Here is a 19,957-nt window from a genome sequence, read left to right on the forward strand (position 1 = left end):
GCCCCCGACGTGCCGGGCGGCCCCGGGTCTCCCCCCCACCCCCCGCCCCGGCCCCGACGGCGCCCCCGCCGCCCCGCCCCCCCCCGCCCGCCGCCGCGCGGCCCCATTGTTCGTGCGCCCCAGTGATGTCACCGCGGCGGCGGCGGCGGCGGCGGGTCCCCGCGCCCGGGCGCGAGGCCGGTGCCGAGCGGCGGGAGCCAATGGGAGCGCAGAGGCTGGGCGGCGGCGGCCAATGGCGGCGGCGGGGGCGCACGCGGCGCGGGGCGCGCGGCGGCCCCGAGGAGATGACGGGGCGGCTGCCGGGGCGGCGCGCGCTCGGCAAAGTTTCCGCGCGGCGCACGGCGGGGCCGGCCGGGCCCGCGGAGCGCGGCGGAGCGGCGGCGCCTTTATAGCGGGCGCGGAGGGGTGCGCGGCGGCGGCGGTGGAGGAGGAGGAGGATGGATCCGCCGGCGGGCGCGCAGGGCCAGCACCAGCACGAGCCCATCAGCTTCGGCATCGACCAGATCCTCAACAGCCCCGAGCAGGAGAGCGCTCCCCCGCCGCCCCCCCGGGGCCCCGACGGCGCGACCTTCCTGGGCGGCCCCGGCGGCCGCGGCGGCGCGCCCTACCCGGCCCTGCCGGCCCCCTTCCCGGCCATCGCCGCGCCCTTCGAGGACTCGGGATCTTACAGTGTGAACCTCAGCCTGGCGCCGGCCGGCGTGATCCGGGTGCCGGCGCACAGGCCCATCCCCGGGGCCGTGCCGCCGCCCATCTCCAGCGCCATCCCGGCCATGCCCGCCGTGCCCAGCCTGGGCAGCCTCAACTTCCCCTGGATGGAGAGCAGCAGGCGCTTCGTCAAGGACCGGTTCACAGGTAAGGAGCCGGGGCGGAGCGGGCGAGCCGCGCCGCGCCCTCGCAGCCCCCCCCCCCCCCTCCCCCGGCAACGAACGGAAAGGCGAATAAAAAATAAAAAACGAAATAATGCTAGTAACGATAATAAGAATAAAAGCGAAGGCGGCCCGCCGGATGGTTCCCTCCCCCGCGCTCGCAGCGATCCGCAAAATCGCTCCCTCCCGGCGTGGATAGCGGGGCTGGCGGCGGGGCACCCCGGGGGGCGGCCGGGCCCCGCTCGCCCCCGCATCCCTTCGGCGAAACGCGGCAGCGGGACCTCGGGGAGACACGGTCCCTTCGGGGGGCGGTGGGCGGCCGTCGGGCAGAGCCGCGGCCCCGGGGGGGGCGGCCGGCACGGTGCGGGCGCGGGGCTGACCCCTGTGCTTCCCACCCGGGCAGCGGCGGCGGCGCTGACGCCCTTCACGGTGACGCGGCGGATCGGGCACCCCTACCAGAACCGGACTCCGCCGAAGCGCAAGAAGCCGCGGACGTCCTTCTCCCGGGTGCAGATCTGCGAGTTGGAGAAGCGCTTCCACCGGCAGAAGTACCTGGCCTCGGCCGAGCGCGCTGCCCTCGCCAAGTCCCTCAAGATGACGGACGCCCAGGTGAAGACCTGGTTCCAGAACCGGCGCACCAAGTGGCGGTGAGTCCCGCGCCCCCGGGGCCGCCCCGTCCCGCCGCCGCCCCCCCGCCCCCGGCGGGGCTCCCCGCCCGCCACCCCCGGGGAGCCCCGGCTCCGGCCGGGAGCGCACCCCTCGCCGGCTCCCGGCAGCGAAACGGCTGGGGGTGAATTTTTCTTATTATAATGATTTTATTATTATTCTTATTTATTTTCATCTTTTTTTATAGTCCCCCATTCGGAAAACGGGGGGATTGTTCGTAAAAACGAGGGATCGTTCGAAAAACGGGGAATTAATCGAAAAAAAACCGGGGGCATATTGGGGAAACGGGGGAGTGTTCGGAAGCGGGGGCTCGCCGGGAAGCGGGGGGTTCCGCGGCGTGTCCCGCCGCCCGGATCCCTCGGTTGCAGGCGGCGCGGCTGCCGCCCGCCCGGCGGTGCGCGGCCCCGGGGGCAAGCGGCGAGCTGCCCCGCCGCCCGCCGGCCCCGCAGCGGCCGGTGCCCGCGGAGCCCCGGGCGGGGCGTCCCGGGGCGCGGGCTGAGCGTGTCCCCCGGCAGGCGGCAGACGGCGGAGGAGCGGGAGGCCGAGCGGCAGCAGGCGAGCCGGCTGATGCTGCAGCTGCAGCACGACGCCTTCCAGAAGTCGCTGAACGAGTCGATCCAGCCCGACCCGCTGTGCCTGCACAACTCGTCGCTGTTCGCGCTGCAGAACCTGCAGCCCTGGGAGGAGGAGAGCGCCAAGATCCCCCCGGTCACCTCCCTCGTCTGAGCCCGGCAGCCCGGGCACGCAGCGGACTCGCCCGCGGAGCTCGGCCGGCGGCTGCCCCCGGGGCCGCGGCTCCCCCAGACGGGGCGGGCGCGGAGGCGGCGAGCGGCGCCCGCGGGGCCGGGGCCGGGGCCGGGGCCGGAGCCGCCGCGGCGCTTCCCCGAGGCCGGCGCGGAGCGAAGCCGCCGGGCGCTGCCGTCGCGGGGCCCCGCGCTCCGCTTGTATATTCGTGTCGATGTTCCACTAGGAAGGGAAATATGTCACTTTTTGTAAGAAGTGTTAATAATTTAATTTATTTATGCATCGAGATTTTGGGCACTATTAATATGGAGTTATATAAAACCTCGATTATTTATATCGAAATCTAAACATAGGTATTTTGTGTTGGCTTTGGAACAAAAGGCTATTTTTTTTTTCCTGTTCTGAGGATAGTCTAAAGAAAAAAAATACCTACCTATCACTTAGCGGAGGGGACTAAGTGGAGCCGGTGATGACTCATTAGCTAAGGAAACCCTATTAAGCTGAAAAGCGGTAGCTTCCATCTGTCCCAGGTGAAGTTAATGTCAGCTGTAATTTATTCACCGTAGTAATAAGGGCTCCTTTCAGGCACCACATATTCGGTTTTGTCCTCACCTTTGCAGCCGATGAGCTTTAGCGCACCGAGAACAGCACCCGCACCCTCTCCTTTCGCCATCGACTCTAGAGAAAGCGCCTTATGTTTCATAATAAAGAAGATTTGGGGTTGACACAGACTATGTATAATACTTTGTACTTGCCGAGACGTGTAAATAAACGTTTTCTTTAAAAACGCCTCTCCGCTCCCTGCCTGCCGCCGCGCCGGGGAAGAGCCGAGCCCGCGGCCGGGGCCGGGTGGCTGCGGGGCGGGCAGCAGCCGGGAGGCCGCCGCCGCCGCCCGTCAGCGGAGACGGAGGTGAGGAGCCGGCCGGGGCGGCGGGCGGGCTCGGCGCGGGGCTCCGGCAGCGCACCCGGGGCGGATGGGCGCGGGGCTCCCGGTCGCTGCCCGCTCCGCCGGGACCGGGGGGGAGCGGCCCGGGCCAGCCCCGCTGCTGGGACAAACGTCGGAGCCGCCGCGGGGGAGCGGGAGGGCGCCGGGCCCGCCGCCGCAAGGCCCCGCCGCTCCCCGGGAATTTTTGCACCCCCGAGCCGCGGTACCGAACCGGCTCCCGGCAGGGGCCCAACGGTTTTCGTTTTCGCTGCCTTTGCTGCGCGCACCCGCGCGGGCAGCGGACGGCGTGGGGCCGGGGCCGGGGCCCGCCGGGCTACCGGCTGCCCGGTGCTCGCCCGCAGCGGAGCTGGTTTAACAACCCGGGGCCGGGGGGGCCTTTTTTTAAGAAAAACCTCCCGTAGTTCTGCGGGTCCAGGTGACCGCTCCTCCAGCAGCGGCGGGGGAGGATGCAAAAATGACATTTTTAGAAGCCAGCGACGAGCCAGGCGGGCTTCCCCCGGCCGCGGACAGGGCCCCGGGCGCCCCGTGGCCGCCGGGGGCCGCGTCCCGCGGGGAGGGGGGCTCTGCCGCTCCCACGGCGGGCGGGCGCGGCGCCAGGCACCGTGAGTCTGCAGAAGTTTAAAGGCTTTCCCGGCCCGGTGCTCCCTGTTCCCCCGGCTACGGCAAAGGGCGTTTTGGGGACAGTCAGTCACGCAGGGTGAAGGATTAAGAAAATATTTCCCCCGGCTAGTCCTTCTCTCGGCGGTCCCAGGGCACGGGCTCAGGTTGTAGCCGGGATTTGGTTTGTCGGGGGAAGGCTGTGCAGGTCCAGAGGCAGGGCCAGATCCTGTCACACCGTGGGTGATGGTGCTGGGACCGGCGCAGCTGCTCGGCCGGTGCCGTTCCCCAGGCGGGAGCACGCTGCCCGCGCTACGAAACACCGATCCAGGGGAGGTGTCTGGCAGGGAGGGAAGAAAAAAAAAAAAATGGTACGGAAGGAATAAAAAAAAAAAATACCAAACCAACGGGGGAATCTGTACCTGGCTACGGGTCTGGGGAAACGCCACGCTCCGGCGGTGCGTGGCCCTGTCCCTGTCCCCACGCAGAGCCCTGCCGCTGCCCGCCGCTGCCCAGACCCTTCCCCGTTCGTCTCACTCGTTTCCCCGCCGCGGTTGGCGGCGTGTGGCCGCTCTGCCGGCCGGGCCCTGCCCCGCTGCTCGGCGCCGGCTTTGTCACCCGCGGGTGGCCGCGCCCGGGGCGCAGCGGCCGCCTCGGTCCCTGCGTGACCACCGTGTGCGGGGCGGAGAGGAGGGAGCGAAGCGCCGAGTGCGGAACCGCCGGGAGAAACCCGCCTGCGAGCTCCAGCGGGGAAGAGCCGCGCTCTGAATAATGCCGGGGGGTGGAAAGAACGGGTGCCCATGGCCACGCGTGTGTTTGATGTTATGTCTTATCCGTACCCCCGAACATCTATAAACCGTTGTTTTCAAGACAGCCTTGTTCTTTAACTGTTCGAGCATCCCATGACCATAAACTTCTGTATTCCTGATTTCCCTGCAGTTTTTCCCAAACTGCTGTACGCCAGAAGCTGTGTGTTTGCAGAGAGCATAATGATGCTGCATATTGCAGTAATCAGCTTTGTGGCAGGCGAGGATCTAGTGCACAGCCACAGCGTGTTTACAGCCCGATTATTAAAAGCAGCGCAAGTGGGGCTGAACTCGGCGCTGCCAGCCCAGGCAGGGCTCGGGCTTTCCTCGCCGCTGTTGCCCGTGGGGCATGCAGTTGCCTCGGGGCGCATCAGCTCTCCGAAGGACTGCAGAAACCAGTAGCTTCCATTTCAGCCATCTGAATAGCCACCGAAGAGTGGGGCGGAGGTACTGGGAGCTGGCGCGCTGGGGCTTGCTGGGGTTACGGCTGGTGTCTTTGTTTCGGAGGAGCTGGTGTCGAGGTGTTGGGATGTGCTGAGTGCGAGGGAGACGGGCTGCCTCGTACATCCACGTCATGTAAGACAAGAGTGCGGGGGTGGTACGGGGGTACTGGTGTGAGTGGTCATGCTGAAGGAGACAGAAGTGGGGGTTACCTCCAATTAGTCTGTCCAGTAAACCCACTACTCATAGGAGCTTCAGGGAAACACTGGTGGGAACAAATACACAATATTTCCCTCTCTGTGACGAGAGCAGTGTTCCCTGCCAGCCTGATTCAGGTGTGACAGGGTTGTCCAGTGGTCCCTGCTGTGTATCTCTGAAGGTCCATCAACAGACAAAGCCACCCATGGGGGCTTGCACAGGCTTTAGACCCGACCAGCTTGAGCCTCTCTGTCCCAAGGAATGTAATCCTGGGGGATGTGGGTGCCCAGTGGAGGAGAGGGCACCTTTTGGGGGTGGGCTGGCTGATGTCCTGATCTTGTTGATTGTCCTGTCCACATACTGCACTTGGACTGTGTGGTGGACAACTGGAATTGGACTGTTTTGTACGGGCAGCAGATTTCCCAATTTCTGAAACAGCCTTCTTGTAGCGTGGGCTCTGGCCAGCTGCGAACGAGCATGGTTTATCCCCTAGTTTCCCACTCGTTACCAAACACTCCTTTACCTCCATGGGAGAGTGCTTAAAACACTCCACTTAGCAGAGGATAAAAACCAGTGGTGTGCAGGCAGTGTGAGGACAGCAGCAGCTCCTGCAACTGTATTGCAGCCTGGCTAATTCAGGGGCAGTCATCTGAGAGCAGGCAGCGTAAGTCTTGTGGTAGAGATGCGGTTTGAGAGTGCTGAAGATGCTGCACATCCCATCAAGCTGAGTTTTAATATGTTGCTGCTTGATGTTGCTATGAAAATGATAGTTCTTAGCATTTGGATGATCTTTCTGAAGCAGTCTTAAGTCTGCAAGTGAAAGGTTGTCTCCGTGCGTGTGCGCTCCAGAAAGCCCACGCTGTGTACTCGCGTTCCCTCCTGTTCAGAAGTTTTAAGCCCGGGAAAACTCGTGTTTGTTGAACATAGATGGAAAAAGGCAATGATGGTTAAGGATTATCGAATTATCAGTGGGACTTAACTTTGGGCAGATTACTTTCTGAACTTTGCTTAGTCATGTGTGTCAGTGATTTCCCGCGTAGGGCGAGCAGCTGTGTGGGTGGATGCACAAGGCAGAGCTTGGGGTAACTAGAGCCGCGTGGAGGAATGTCAACCATTTCCTCGGAGTCCCTCCTGACTTTGCTTTAAGCCCAAACCCAAAGCAGCCCCCATATCACGCTCACGTGCACAAGCACAACCCCTCTCAGGATAAAAATGGCTCCATAATTTGCATCCCTCAGCATTATTTTGTGCCCAGGGTATTAGATGTTACGAAGTAATGCATGGTGATCAGATCTGTATAGGCAATTCTTTTCCTAAATGGGCCTTAAAATCAATGGGTTATTAGCTCTCCTTCTCCACTCCATGATGAAAGCCCGATCCTGTTAAACATGCAAACTACACAATCTTCAAAGCCTTGGTTTACAAAAGTGTTTTGCTCAGCTAGTCACAATTTAGCTCATTTATAGCTAACATAAATAATACTGAGATTTACACCTTACTAACACCTATGAATTTTCCTTGAAGCATGTATTTCTGCACCGCAATCATCCTCACCGCTGATGAGGAATAATTTAAGGGCCGTGACTCACCCCGGTGAGCGCTTGCTCACATAACCGCTCCTCCTCAGCTGGTAGATTCCCTCCTCAGGTGTTGCCTGAGCACACTGGACCGAGTGGATGAAAGTATTTGCCTTCTGTGCAGGTGGGCATTTTTGGGAGAGGGGGTATATACACCCTTTGCTTTAGACTATTTGGGGCATTTCTCTTCAATGCTGTGTGTTTCCCTTGCCCACCCTCTGGACTCCATTGAGGTCCTAACTTTTTCCTGATTCACAGCAGCGGAATATATACTTCTGCTTTGTGCCCACTTGCTTTTGAGAATCTGAGTTTGTGTCCTGGAGGCACCCAGTTAGCTTTGATGGGCAGGACTGTAGTACAGTTGGTGGCAGTTTGGCACCTATGTGTTTTTTCCCCTTTTGGGTGGGGGGTGTCTCTCTGCATTTCTAGGCATTTCACATCTCTTAAAAATCTGCTGTTAAGGTTAGAGCAGTAATGGCATTTAGATATTTCACTTCCATGAATTTAGTTTAAGGGTAAGAGATAAAATATTCTTTCCAGGTCATTGTGGAGAACAGGAGCTAGCTGCCTAAAGGCATGTCTGCATTGTGCATTCAGAAATGTCCATGTGCCCAGAGCTGGAAATGCTGGGGAGTGTGGAGCAGAGATGTTTGAGATGGGTCTCACGCTCTTCAGGCAGCACAGATGAATGTTTTGGCACTTCTGCAGGAGTGATGTGTTGCTGCGCTCTGCGCTGGGCGGGCTGAGCCCGGCCAACGACTGTGAGGGTGCATGTCCAGGCGCTGTGCTCCACTGAACGGTGGCCTGAGCTTGCCAGGGTGCTGAGCAGAGCAGGCTCTAAACAGCCTCACAAATCCAGACCTTAGACCATTCTTCAAAATACCTTCAAAATTAAAAAATAAAATTAAAAAAGTGAAATCTGCCTCTGGATTGTGGAGTCCCACAGCAAATCTCCCGGCAACATCTGGAGTATCTATACAGACATCAAGGGTACCATGTTGATCCTCGGTGAACTTTCCAACAAAGCCTGCAAGTATTTACCTCCTGGGAGTCCAACTGAGTGTTTCTGCTTTGCTGTGGAGCATCATGCACTTTCACATGTAAGAGTCAGTGGGAGCAGGACCTTCGTTATTACCTGCATGTGGTGTTTGCTGGGTCCTTCACTGCTGCTCTGGCCCATGGCAGGACCATGGGGATTAGACCCAGCTGTTTCTGTCCCCATGCCAGCCAGGCCTGTGAAGCTGTACCTGTACCTGTGCTTGTCCCAGTTTGGGCCTGTTTGCTGGAGTTTGGGAGCAGTGTGCTGTAGTGCACAGCAAGGGAATGGGGGTGTGGGAGAAAATTGCTCTGTCCCCAGCTCTGTCACTTGTCTGAGCTGCTTGAATACATCTCTGCAGCTCGTCAGGTAATTCTGTATGTTATATGTTGGCAGTGAGATGCATTTCCCTCTGTGCTATGACCGGCTTCCTTCAGGAACTAATCCAGGTAGGAAGTGGACACCACAAAAAATTGGTGTGAGCCCCATGGCTCAGTGAAGGTCCCGAAGGCTGGACTGCATGGGCACAACTGGTAGTGTTTGGTCCGTCATCTGTGTGCCTGAACCTCCAGCTCCCCATTCAGGTGAATCTGTATTTTTATATACTTTTTATTAGGGACACCAGGCATGGTCTCATTATCTTGGTTTTATTGTTTTTCGGCTTTGGACTAAATAGCAGCTGGATGGAGAGGATAAAATTCATTGTCATGTTTTGCCTACAGTATTACTAGGCTGCTTCAGTCTTTTGAAAATGGAAGGTCATCAACCCCTGCCAGGCTCCTTAAATGACTTAAGCTTGATGCCACAAGTGTTCCAGAATGCCCAAATGATCCCATTAATTTGGCATCCAGTATATGCTGCATTATACATACCGACTTCCATTGGCACATGCCACATCCAATCCATTAGTTGTGCGCAAATGCACTTAAGTTTTTTATTGCTCTTAGTTTTGTGTCATCAGCAAAGAAAGGTAAAGTTGATCTTCATCTAAATCACTGACATGGATTATTGCAATTGATTACAACGAAGAAAGAGCTTTTCAAGTTTCAAAGTTATGTTGTCTTTTATTTCCCCAAGTAGTAATCTGTACTGTTTAAGTTATTGCACAAGAACTGTCTCCGTAAGAGCTGTCCGTATTACATTCCTTGTCGAGAACATTTGTGTTAGTAGGCTGTCGTGATTCCCCCCCGTTCCGTACAGCACACTGCTTTTATTCCTTCTGGTGGCAGAAATGCACTAAATGTTCTTTATTCAATCCAGCTACAGAAGAAAGAAAAGGAGCAAGCTGCGTGCCTGCTGAAACTAATGTATACTGGTTTGGGAAGTTGTGGTTTAATGTGAGAGTAAATTATCTAAGATTAGAAAAATAATATTTTATTTATAGTTTAATCCAGCATTCTTCTTGAGCTTAGCTCCTTTACTGGGCTGGTGTGTTTAAAACACCCGAATATCCAGAGAGAGCAGCACACGAGGCAGGGATGTGGCTCAGCATCACACCATTTTTCTGCCCAGTGATCAGTTACGTACAACTGCAAAACAAAATTAGGGAAGCCGTTATATGTCCTTCCAAATCACCCTGCTTGCCCTGTGCCAGAAATGCTCTGTGTATTCAGGTACTTTACAACTCAGTGATCCCCAGCATTTACACTGTGCCCTTCTCGGGCAGATGCTGGCACCCAGGCTTATCTTTGCACAGCTCAGGAGTCTTCTTAAGATCCAGTAGGCTGGTCGTGTGGTTAAAATCAACTCTTACGTTTGCAAGAGAAATGCCTCGGCTTGAATTCAAGGTGCTTAACTCCCAGGTACTTTCACAGGGCGTAGGTGCTACCATGTTTGTGAAAAGACCCTCTGCATCTTCAGGGGCTGAGCCCCCCGAGCAGCCTGGCAATGCCTCTCCTCTGCTTCGCTCCCACCGCTCAAGTCTCTTCAAAATTGCCCTCCTGCCCTAAGGGCAGCAGTTCTTAACACATGACCGTGAAACTTAACTTGAAAAACTAATTATTAGTTAATAAAGCTTGTGGTTTATGGACTGGAGTGATAGGAAAGCCTGGCTAGAGTACGAAGCTGTTAAACACGAAGACTGCTGGAACGGTTTGGCTGTTTTAATACAAGTGAGAGAGGGCCAGCTCTTCATTTGGTGTAAATCAGCAGAGATCCATTAAGTTCAGTGGATCTCATCTACTTTACATCAGCTGAGGACATGACCCTGAGTACTTAATTGGCGGTATAATATAAAGACATTAGACTCTTCTCTCGTTCATCTGCACACGTCGTTCCCATTAATGGTAATGGGAGCAGCCTGTAAGGGAATATGTGGCCGCGGGTGGGTACGGCTGGTGCCGGTCCCGTGGCCAGTCCCATCAGGGCTGGCGCTCCGTAAAGCTGCTCTCCGGCCTCCAAAGAGCCGGTGCTCTCAAGTGGAGAGGGAAAACAAAGCAAAACGGTTAATAATTAAAGAAGCCTTCAAATCTTTCCCTTGGACTGAGGGGAAGGAGGGAGAGCTCCGAGGGCGCCTGCGTTGGGGCTCGGCGCGTGCCGCAGCCCTCCCCGTGCCAGCACCCTGCCAGGAGGGGATGGGGCCGGGGCTGGGTGGGGGAGCAGCATCTCTTACCCCATTCCTGTGGGTAGCTGTGGCATGAGCCAGGGCGTGAGCTGTGTTTGCCTCAGAAATCTGAAAAATAGGGTATTTTGCCACAGCAGAAAATGTTTCTACGTCCAGATAAAAGGCATCCCAGGAGCAGCTTGGGATGAATCCTGTCCACAGCCCGTGAGCAGAGGCTCCAGGCTGTGCTGTTCCTCTACGCCAGATCTCCTCCTGCCCCCTCCAGTTGTGCGCCCAGCACTGGCTCTGGGGGCAGAGGTGAAGCAGAGAGGACAGGGGTGCTTTAGCTGTCACAGAGTGGCAGATTTGGGAGAAGGCAACAGTGCTCCTTCATGTTTTTTTGTCAAATCTCTTTTCTTATGCTTTTTATACTCTTGAGATTCACACACAGGCAGGCAGGTGGTTGCACTGGCAGAACGTGGCTATCTGCAGGGTTGACTGATGCGTAGGAGATGGTTCCTTCACAGGCAGCAGAGACTGTTGGTAATTCATCTTGTTTTGGTTCTGCCATTTAAAAATATGTCAGGGCACCTGCAGTCCTACACCCTGCATCATAGGTCCTCCTGATCTATGCTCCTGAACAGAGCTTCAAAGCAGTACTTGGTCACACTTTTCCTGGAGTTTTTAAAAATATTCTTTCTCCTCCTCATGTCATCTGTGTCTTCTGCAGGTGTCCTGTCTCCATGTTGCCTCTCTGCTCCTTGGCTGCGGCACGTTTGCCCTCTCTCAGGTCATAGCCTGTGTCTTTCTGGTCTTGTGCAGTTCCTCAGCCTTTATTTTTGGTCAGTCCTTTGGTAGCTGCTGAGCACCCTGCTCTCTGCCCAGGTGCATGTTTGCTCTCCGTCTGGAGCCAAGAGCCCTCTTAGCATTTTACTGCTAAAATGGCATCCTAATGTTGCTCTGTCTTCTTTTTGTAAGGTTTCAGAAAAAAAAAAAAAAAAAGTGGGATGTTGCATCTTGCCCAGAAAAGGCTGAGATGGGTAATTGATTCTGAAAGCAGTTTGCACAGTTGGGGACTCGCTTGCTGAAGCTGTCGTGTTGCACTGGGGAGCTTTGCCATTTCGGTGCTCCAGCGGAGCAGCTGTTGTACCCGGAATCGCTTCCAGCTTGTCACGAGCTGTGGAGGTTCCTGTGTCCTCAGACTGTTCATCAGGAATGCTTTGAACTTGAATTTGACCCCTTTATTCAGCAGGAGGCCAACGGCAAGCATGGGGCTGGTGGGTAGAGGCTTTTCTGTGCCTAATTTGGCACATCAGGGTTAGTGGTTTCACTTTGAAACACCATTTTGGAGTCATCAAGCCCAGTGCATACATACCTTGTGCTACCTCTCCATGCGGCAAGAGAAGATCGCCTCTGAGAGCCCAAGCCGGGAAAAAGCATTTTCCACCCCTTCCAGGCCGAAATATTTTGGAGTACCTGTAATAAGTGAAGGGTTTGGGAAAAAAACACTTGCAGGACCTTTTTGGAGATCTGAAACATAATCGTCCTCTAAACTCATCAAGGGTAGAAATTGTAGGGGTTTAGGGTTGGTTTTTTTTGCCTTGTCATGCTTGTGGCTTTCCTACATTGATCTTTATGAAGTTGACCTTCTCCATTTCGATCTCTGCCAAGTGCTCAGAGGGGAAAGGATATAGTTCTGCTGCATGGGGGGGCTGGAGTAAAATCACGACTCTTTTCACTGCCATACTGAATAAGGCAGGGAAAATAAAGCAGCCCGTCCCTTCCTCATGTCAGGACTCTCTTTCAAACTGCAGACAGTTGTCCAGACACCTTCTTAGATGGAGCTTCCAACCTCCTCTGCGTGACTGACTCTCAAACTGCTCCGAGGGAGAGGAAGCTCCTGTCTGACACAAAGCTCCCGTTCCCCAATTCAAGCTTTTATCTTCCTGTGCTGTTTAAAATGCACACGGACAGCTGCTTGTCCCTGTTCACTCTGCCAGGTACTCTGACAGATCTGCGAAGGCAGTTGTTTTCTCTTCTGTACGCTACACACAACAGAGTCTCTCAGTCCTTTGTGTAGATCTAGGCTGTGGTCCCACAGCTCAGGAGGTACTTCCCTGAGTGGGAGCTAAACCAGAGGAAACTGGGTTGAAGAGCACAACACAAATCACTGTTTGCTATTTCAGATGGAAAAAAAAAAAAAGAGAACCTGCCTCAGTCTTGTCCATCTCAGTTTACTTCTGCCTCCTTGCTTGCTTTTGATGTCAGTCTGCAGCTTTCCAACTGCAAACTAAATGCCTCCCCATAGCGTTGGCTCCTCTTCACAAGGGTGTCTGTTGCTTTGCTCTTTGTCTTCTTTTCTGGCCAAGACTCTTCCTTCTTATCACTTAAAATTGACTATGGGGCAGAGGCAGAAATGCCTGTGAGGTGTGATTCACACTCTGGCTGTGCTGGTTGCTCTGACGGATTGAAGGTGGATGGAGAAAGAGCTGTCTGGAGCGGAGGGAGTGGTGGAAGTGCAGGGAGTGGAAGAGATGCAGGGGAAGATCAACAAGAGGAGACATCCCAGACCTCTGTCCATGCAGAGAAACTTGAGAAGGAGGGAGAAAACCAGGAATGGAAACCAAAAGCAAAGCTGGAGGTGGGAGTGATGGGAATGGCTGGGAGAGAGCAGGGGAAGGGACAAGGGGCTGCCCGCAGCAGTGGGACTCTACTGGATTTCAAGTGGAAAATAAATCTTTTTGTGTTTAAAACGGCAGTGCAGTGGGGCTGCGTGTGTGTAAGCAACCAGGTATTGCTGTAGAAATGGAAATGGTTTGGTGTGAGTTCATACCGAGGGGCAGGGAGGGAGTAATTTCTGTGCATAGTGTTTTGGGATCCCGTCGGACAGGGAGCACTGGGTCAGCTTCGTGGTGAAACCACCAGATCACTGAGCAAGCCAGAAGCCAACAAACATACTAAACCACGGCAAGAATGACTCAAAAATCCCGCAGAGTGGAGAGAGCAGTGGTTACACAAACAGCTGAAGGAGGTGGGTGGAAAGAAGAGAAATCGTGCATGAGGAAACCCGGGCGAATGCCCCCCTGAACAACAGGATGCTCCGAGAAACGGCTCCGCCAGCGACTGGCAGTGAATGGCTGGAGCGCGCCCGGGCGAAGCGGGGCGCGGGCGGTGGCTGCCCAGCCGACATCTGTGTTCGGTGACAGTAGCGCGGCCTGACAAGTTCACTGTAGCTCGGCACGGGGCAGCAGGTGGGAGAGGCAGCGCGTGCGGCCACCTGCTCGGCCGCCTGTGCGCCCGTCCCCGGGGGCCGCCGCGGGTGCTCCGCCGCGTCCCAGCCCGGGGCAGGGGTGGCCGGTGTGCTGCCCCCAGGTAGGGTGAGGGGTTGGCACCCATCGCCGGGGTTCGTGTCGGAGGGGGACTCTTAAAGTAGCTGTGGAAGGATTGCGCTGTTACCTTTTATAATTTTCACTTGGTTAGAGAGCAGTACTTTTTTTTTTCTTCATTACAACAAAATAAATCTGTTTTAAGATAATTTTTGTGTCTGGAATTTAGCAGTGTGTCATGGAAGGCTCAAACATGTATGAAAATAGATGAGGAAAAAACAAAGCAGCCAAGCCAAATCCTACACCTGTAACTCTTCCTGAACCCACCAGGCAGTGGGAGAGCTCAGCTGCTCTCAGCACTTGGCTTGTGCTATCTGAATGTCATTATTGTACAATAGGGTTTGATCTGAATTGGCATCGTTCTTGCCGGGGAGTGAATGGACTGAGAGCGCCTGAAAGCAGCCGAGGATCCAGCCTCCCGTGCCTGTGCTAAGTAAGTACTTGTGCAGCAGTCAGCTCTGGTTTAGAGGCCAAAGTCAATTCAGAATAACACCAATAAACTCAGGCTGTTCACTTCTGATCGGCCCTGCCGTAACTCAGCGAGAGCCGATGGGAATTTTTTCTCCTCTCCCTCTGTAAGTGCCAGCTAGGAACAACAGGGTCTGTCTGACTGGGGGTAGCACGAGGAACTCGCTGTGTCCCGATGTTTGCTGTACAAGTCTGTTTTCTGAGCTCTTCGATAATTACTCGTACGCTGGGACAGAGCATTCATAGAGCTGTTCTGATTTACTGAAAATCTGGCTCACGGGTACCATTTAACAATCCTGTTGGTTGCCAAATGCTTCAGTGCACGTTTCTGGTTTGAGTTTTCATCTTCATAACTGCATGCATTTAGTTTTCCTGATCGTGTGTACAAATGCTTGTCTAGACTGACAGCCATATGTGGGGAGCTGGGAAAGGCAGCGGGATGGCAGGTCGGACTGAGCTGTACATTTTGGCTGGCTAGGCTTGCACCTAACCCCCCGGCGTGGGCTTTGTGTGCCACTCGAGTGCAGTGCTGAAGATGATCACTTCAGTCTGTACCGCTTACAGATGCAGCGAGGAAACACAGGCCTGAACGCAAAGATACCAATTCCATAGTTGCATTAAAATAGCAGGCTTGCTTCTGATGCGACAGGCCAAAATATTTACTAATGTGGAAGAAAAAGGCGTAGCTGGAAATGTTGCTGTCTTCATGCAAAAGCCACGTTGCTCATTTTGGTGCCAGACAGGGTATGGCAGAGCTGCTTTCACAGGAGTAGCTGCTGCTGGGAGCTGAAGGTGGTGCAGCACCTTTCCTGGCATCTCTGTCCATCCTCCTGTCTCCCCAGTCTCCAGTCTTAAACTGGTCCTAAAAAGGGCTGCAAGATTCACCCCTTCAGCTGAGCTTTCCCAGCTCATGGAGCACAGTGCCGGAGTTCTCTAATTAAAAATGTGTTGCCAGATTTCAAGGAATCTCAGGGTTAGGAGTTTTTTGGTTACCTACCTCTGGTATTTTAAGATGTCCACTTAGAACAACAGGAAGACTTAAATGGATGCTTAAAAAAATTAGCCTGAGGTATTTAGAGATTTGCTTTTAATTATGAAGAGTAAATTAAAATGTAGTTGTTCCATGGCAAGGTCATCTTAATTCAGTGTCTAATAATACAGGTATTACATTTCTCCTGAATAAAGCCTTATTTGAGCTAAGATAATTTGTTTAAAAAGTAATCCAGTCTTGGATAAAACATTCCTAATGATGAAGAATAGATTCAAAATTTAAGTGCCTAACACACTCACAGTAAAAATTAATCTTTTGCTCCTGTTTTTTTGCCTAAATTTGTATAATTTTAGCTCCTAGCCATTGGAACCGGTGGCACACTTATTTGCTGGATGCTGCCATTTCATAGGAGACTCAGGTTTACTTCACCTCCTGGTTTCTCTTTGTTCAACTTAACAAACAGAACTGCTCCCACCCTCTCTTTTTAATTCCAGAAGGGTCTCTCCTGCTGGAAATATGCTTCACTGGAGGCCAAGGCAAAGTCCTGGAGCGGAGGATGCTCTCATGAATCAGTGTGACGCTTCCCCCCTTCTTACATATTCGGTTGTACAGCTTCAGTTTTCATGTTGAGGCTCTTCTTTTAGTGGTTGAATTAATCTTCCCAACATCGACACAAAATTAGCAACAGTCTGTTACTAGTATGGCTTGAATTTGTTTCACCAGGAAATAATACAAGTGACCTTATTTTATCTTAGGGCTGGTGCATAACCACATCACGTCCCAGAAACTATTGGGGGACAAACTGGAGAGCTGAGACTCCCAGCAGCTCTGCAGGCATGAAGGAGTCAGTTTGGCAATGTGGGATAAGGACTGTAGTTAGATCTTGATTATGCTAAAGTGGCCAGGAGTGAAATAATTAAAATATAGATATTTGCTTTCTCCTGAGTTTCCAAGTTAACAACCCATTCTGCCAAGCACGGCTACTTCATGTGTCAAGGATCTTGGATGCTTCAGACATGGAAAGTCTCGAGAATATTAATCTCTTTTATTCTCGAGTCACAGGAATAGTCTGGAACCAATTAAAATAAATTTTAATTCTTGAACTCCGTTTGTTTGCCAGTTCTGTGAGTGCGCACCCGCGGCACCGTCAGGGTGAAGCCTGTGTTCACATCTCTTCTGCTCGCTGCCCATGGCACCGGGGGAAGCAGGTGTCAGAAGAAGACACTGCAGCGAGATACCTGGGGGGGTGGGTCGCTGCTCCCCAGGGGCCAGACTCGGATGTGGCATCCCCCCAGCACAGCAGCCGGGAGCTCCCCCCCCAAATCATGCGTGTGCTGCCGCTCGGTCAAAGGGGCTCTTGTCCTGCCTGGCCAAAATTTATTGGTGCGAGGGCTGATAATTGATGGCTCTGAAAGATGCATTGTAGGCTGTTCTGTCGCGGGCAAAGGAGGCGTGTTAATGGGGTATTGTATGGCCCGCTGTGATCCTCGGACGCTTTGTCAGTCGTGAAAAGTTAGCAAGGAGAAGCCTTGTTCCTCCGGCGCTGCCTCCCTCTGATTTACTGCCGCTCTCCTTCGCTTCGGAAGTGCCGCGACATTCCCCAGTAAATAGGGATGTATGAACAATTTTCCCTCCCTCCTTTTCCTCCTCTTACCCGCTCTTCCCAAATATGTAAACTCTGAGAAAGCTTTATTCTTCTTCAATGATCATTCAATTGTCTCCAGACTGTATCTTTTGGTAAATTTATTGCTGGCTATTTAAAAAAAAACCTCAAATGCATTTTGCATATTAACACGTAACTCTTGTTCCTGTCTGCTCAGTTTGGAAATGGTTGGATTGCTTTTATAAAGAAAAAAATGGCTAATAAAATTGGCCTCAGCACCGTTGCTTTGCAATTCTTATGAACAGTAAAGTGCTACTTACAGTCATTGATGTTAAAAGCTATTTCTAAATTATGGTGCCATTTATTATCTCTAGTGTCCAAAGTAAGTTTAAATGATGCTTATAATTCATGTTTTACCAAATTTCCTTTTCCCCCCGAGGATACCTCTGATTAACTTATGCACATTTAAGCGCTTTTTAAATTCTTCTTTTATTGCCATTATGCTCTGAAAATCTCAGCAATTCTCAAAAATGGGTAATAAACTTGAGATAAAATGCTGCAGTTTTAGATCAATGCTGACATATCACTGTGGTGATTTCTTCAGAGCTAAAGTGATAATGCTTCATATTTACAGAATATATACTACGTTATTACTACAGTATTACCATTTTGTTCTAAGATGAAATGAGTAATTTACCAATTTATTAAACAGTTACATTTAAGTATTGCTTAGGACATTACCACACCAATCTGTTTACTTAGCTTGAAGAGTTACCATTAAGAAACCCTGTTTATTTAGGTAAAATTTGTAATGATTGTGCCCTCCATTAAGAAACTTATTTTTCTGCAAGCCTAATTGCCTGGAAATGAGTTTCTCCTTATTTACTATGGTGCATTCTGCTAAGCCAGCTAAAAACGTCACCCTCGCAAGAAGTGCTGGAGAAATTAATAATACATATATGGAACAGTTTTAATTAGTATAATACCAAATGTTAATAAAAGATTTATGATCCAGTTAAAAGTTCTAACGATCACAACAGGAAAAGGTCTGAAATGTGGCGGCGGTGATCCGTTAAAAATAAACAAATGCTGCCAAACTCTCCAAATTGAGGATAGAGGAGATTTTTTTTCCTGCTCCTGTCCTTACATGAGTCCTGGCTTGATGCTCTGTGAGGTCAGGCTCTGACCCTATGGAAGCCAGAGTAAATCAAGAATGGCAAGAGGATAGCCGTGGGGGTTTATCCTGGTATGATGGGAGGGGATGCAGAAGCCCATCGCAGTGGAAGAGGATGAATTTAATTCGGTTGGTGCCACTGGGGGGTGCGCAGGCAGCTCCTGCTTGGGAGACACAAACCGCAGCTGGCCCAAGGTGGGTCTAGCAGGAGCTTCAGCATGGCTGGCACAACCTTTTAGTTCCTAGTTCTAGGAAAAAACTCTGTGTTTTGAGTAGCTCAGAAGGCCAACAGTGGAGGGTGGAGACAGAACCAGCTTGGCTCCAGCCAAAGGTAGAAGTAATAAGCAGTAGCTGAATTTCCAGACATTAATTCCTCTAGAGGAGCATGTCAAATAGTATCTCAAGTCACAACTATCTCAGGTTCACCTTGCAGCCTCGTGTAGCACACGGACAGTCTCTGCCAAGGGCTGAGCCTGCAGCCAACCAGAAGTGAAGATGGACTAGTCCTCGTGGAGTTGGGCTGGTTGCTGTTGGTCGGGTGAGTGTTGGCGAGGGAAGGCACTGAACTGTCTGTCTCAGATAGAAGTCTTCTAATGTTGGAATGAGGTTTTTAAGCGAGCAACCCTCTGTAGCCGCGTGGGCAGTGTGGCAGGGAAGGAGGTGTGCTGGGTGACATCGAGGGACACCGGTCACTGCCAAGAGCCGTTCTGAGTGTCTTTAGTCAGATGAGATGAATTAAGATCCTGGCCTAAACTCCCTGGAATGTATCTGTCTAGGAGTCTCACTGGGGTCTTCAAGATGAAACCCTTAAGTGTGGTGTCGGACACATGAACTTTAAGAGTCGGAGCTCAAGCCATTTTCAGTGCCGATAGAGAAGGCTGAACTGTGACCCAGTTCCCAGCGCTGTTTCTTTAGACCAGTATCGCTCTGTGTCCGACTCATTCCATCCCAGAGGGTAGGTCATGAGTAAGACAAAGCGCTAAATATTCTGCTCCACTCAGAAGTGCCATCGTTCTTGGAAGTGTTAGCAGAAATGCATATTGCTTGCTTGGATTTGGGGGATTTTGGAGCAGGAACAAGTGCTGTGATCTTTATTTTTTCTCAGATGCTGCCTGGATTTGACTCCCAGCAGTACTGTCAGGAGTGGGCTTCTCTCTTCTGGCACGATTTGGGGATACTCAAAGCAAATATCAGAAGCCAGACTTGTCCTGCATCCCATCGAGGTGCTCAAATTCAGATTGCACGTGTGGGCTCTCACTTCCTGCGCTGGTCCATCAGGAGCAAGGTGACATGGCATTGCACCGTGCAAAGATAACTGGTTATCTGGGGTGTGTGCCCAAGGAGGAGCCAGGAGCGTGACTCTGACTCGGGGGCAGCAGGTGCAGAGCAGAGCTGGGAATGAGCTTTCCCAGCGGGTTTGCTCCAGCCAAAGGCCTGCCACTGTAGGATGAATATGTAGGATGTGTAGAATGAACATCTTTCTGGTGGGGCTGGGCTTCTTCGCTGCATTGGGTCAGTACCCCAGAACAAATAACTGGTGGAAAAGTTTCTGTCCATAATAAAAATGCATGTCCCATGCCTGTCACAACCTATACGTTTAGCTGCAGTGAATGGGTTGAGCTCTATTGAATCAGGAGCACTGTGTCATTCCCTTTTGCTCGGGTACCAGGCTACGCACAGCTTGGGAAGGTGCTGGTTGCAGAAGCATGGGGGTAGCGTGGACTGTGAAGTCCTCTTGTTCTTCAGTGGTAAAACCCTTCCTTGCTCGGGGTGCAAAGCCCTTCATCTTGAGATTCAGGATGCTGACAGGGACATACACACTGTGCTGGGGCCTGTTTCTTTTTTTTTAAATTCCTCTTAGGAAGCTCTCTGTGAAAAATCTGAACCAGAGTCCCAAACTGAGCCTCTGGGTGCTG

General features: G+C 52.8%; 1 protein-coding gene across 1 annotated transcript; it reads left to right on the top strand.

Annotated features, from left to right (window-relative positions):
- Window positions 1-437: 437 nt before the first annotated feature.
- Window positions 438-2,258, top strand: TLX3 (T cell leukemia homeobox 3). Its single transcript, XM_074838688.1, has 3 exons — window positions 438-852; window positions 1,270-1,513; window positions 2,048-2,258. Exons 1-3 carry the CDS (start codon window positions 438-440, stop codon window positions 2,256-2,258), a joined length of 870 nt encoding a protein of 289 aa, XP_074694789.1.
- The last annotated feature ends 17,699 nt before the right edge of the window (window positions 2,259-19,957 follow it).

This window comes from Strix aluco, chromosome 13 (assembly GCF_031877795.1).
Source record: "Strix aluco isolate bStrAlu1 chromosome 13, bStrAlu1.hap1, whole genome shotgun sequence".
Lineage (NCBI taxonomy): Eukaryota > Metazoa > Chordata > Aves > Strigiformes > Strigidae > Strix > Strix aluco.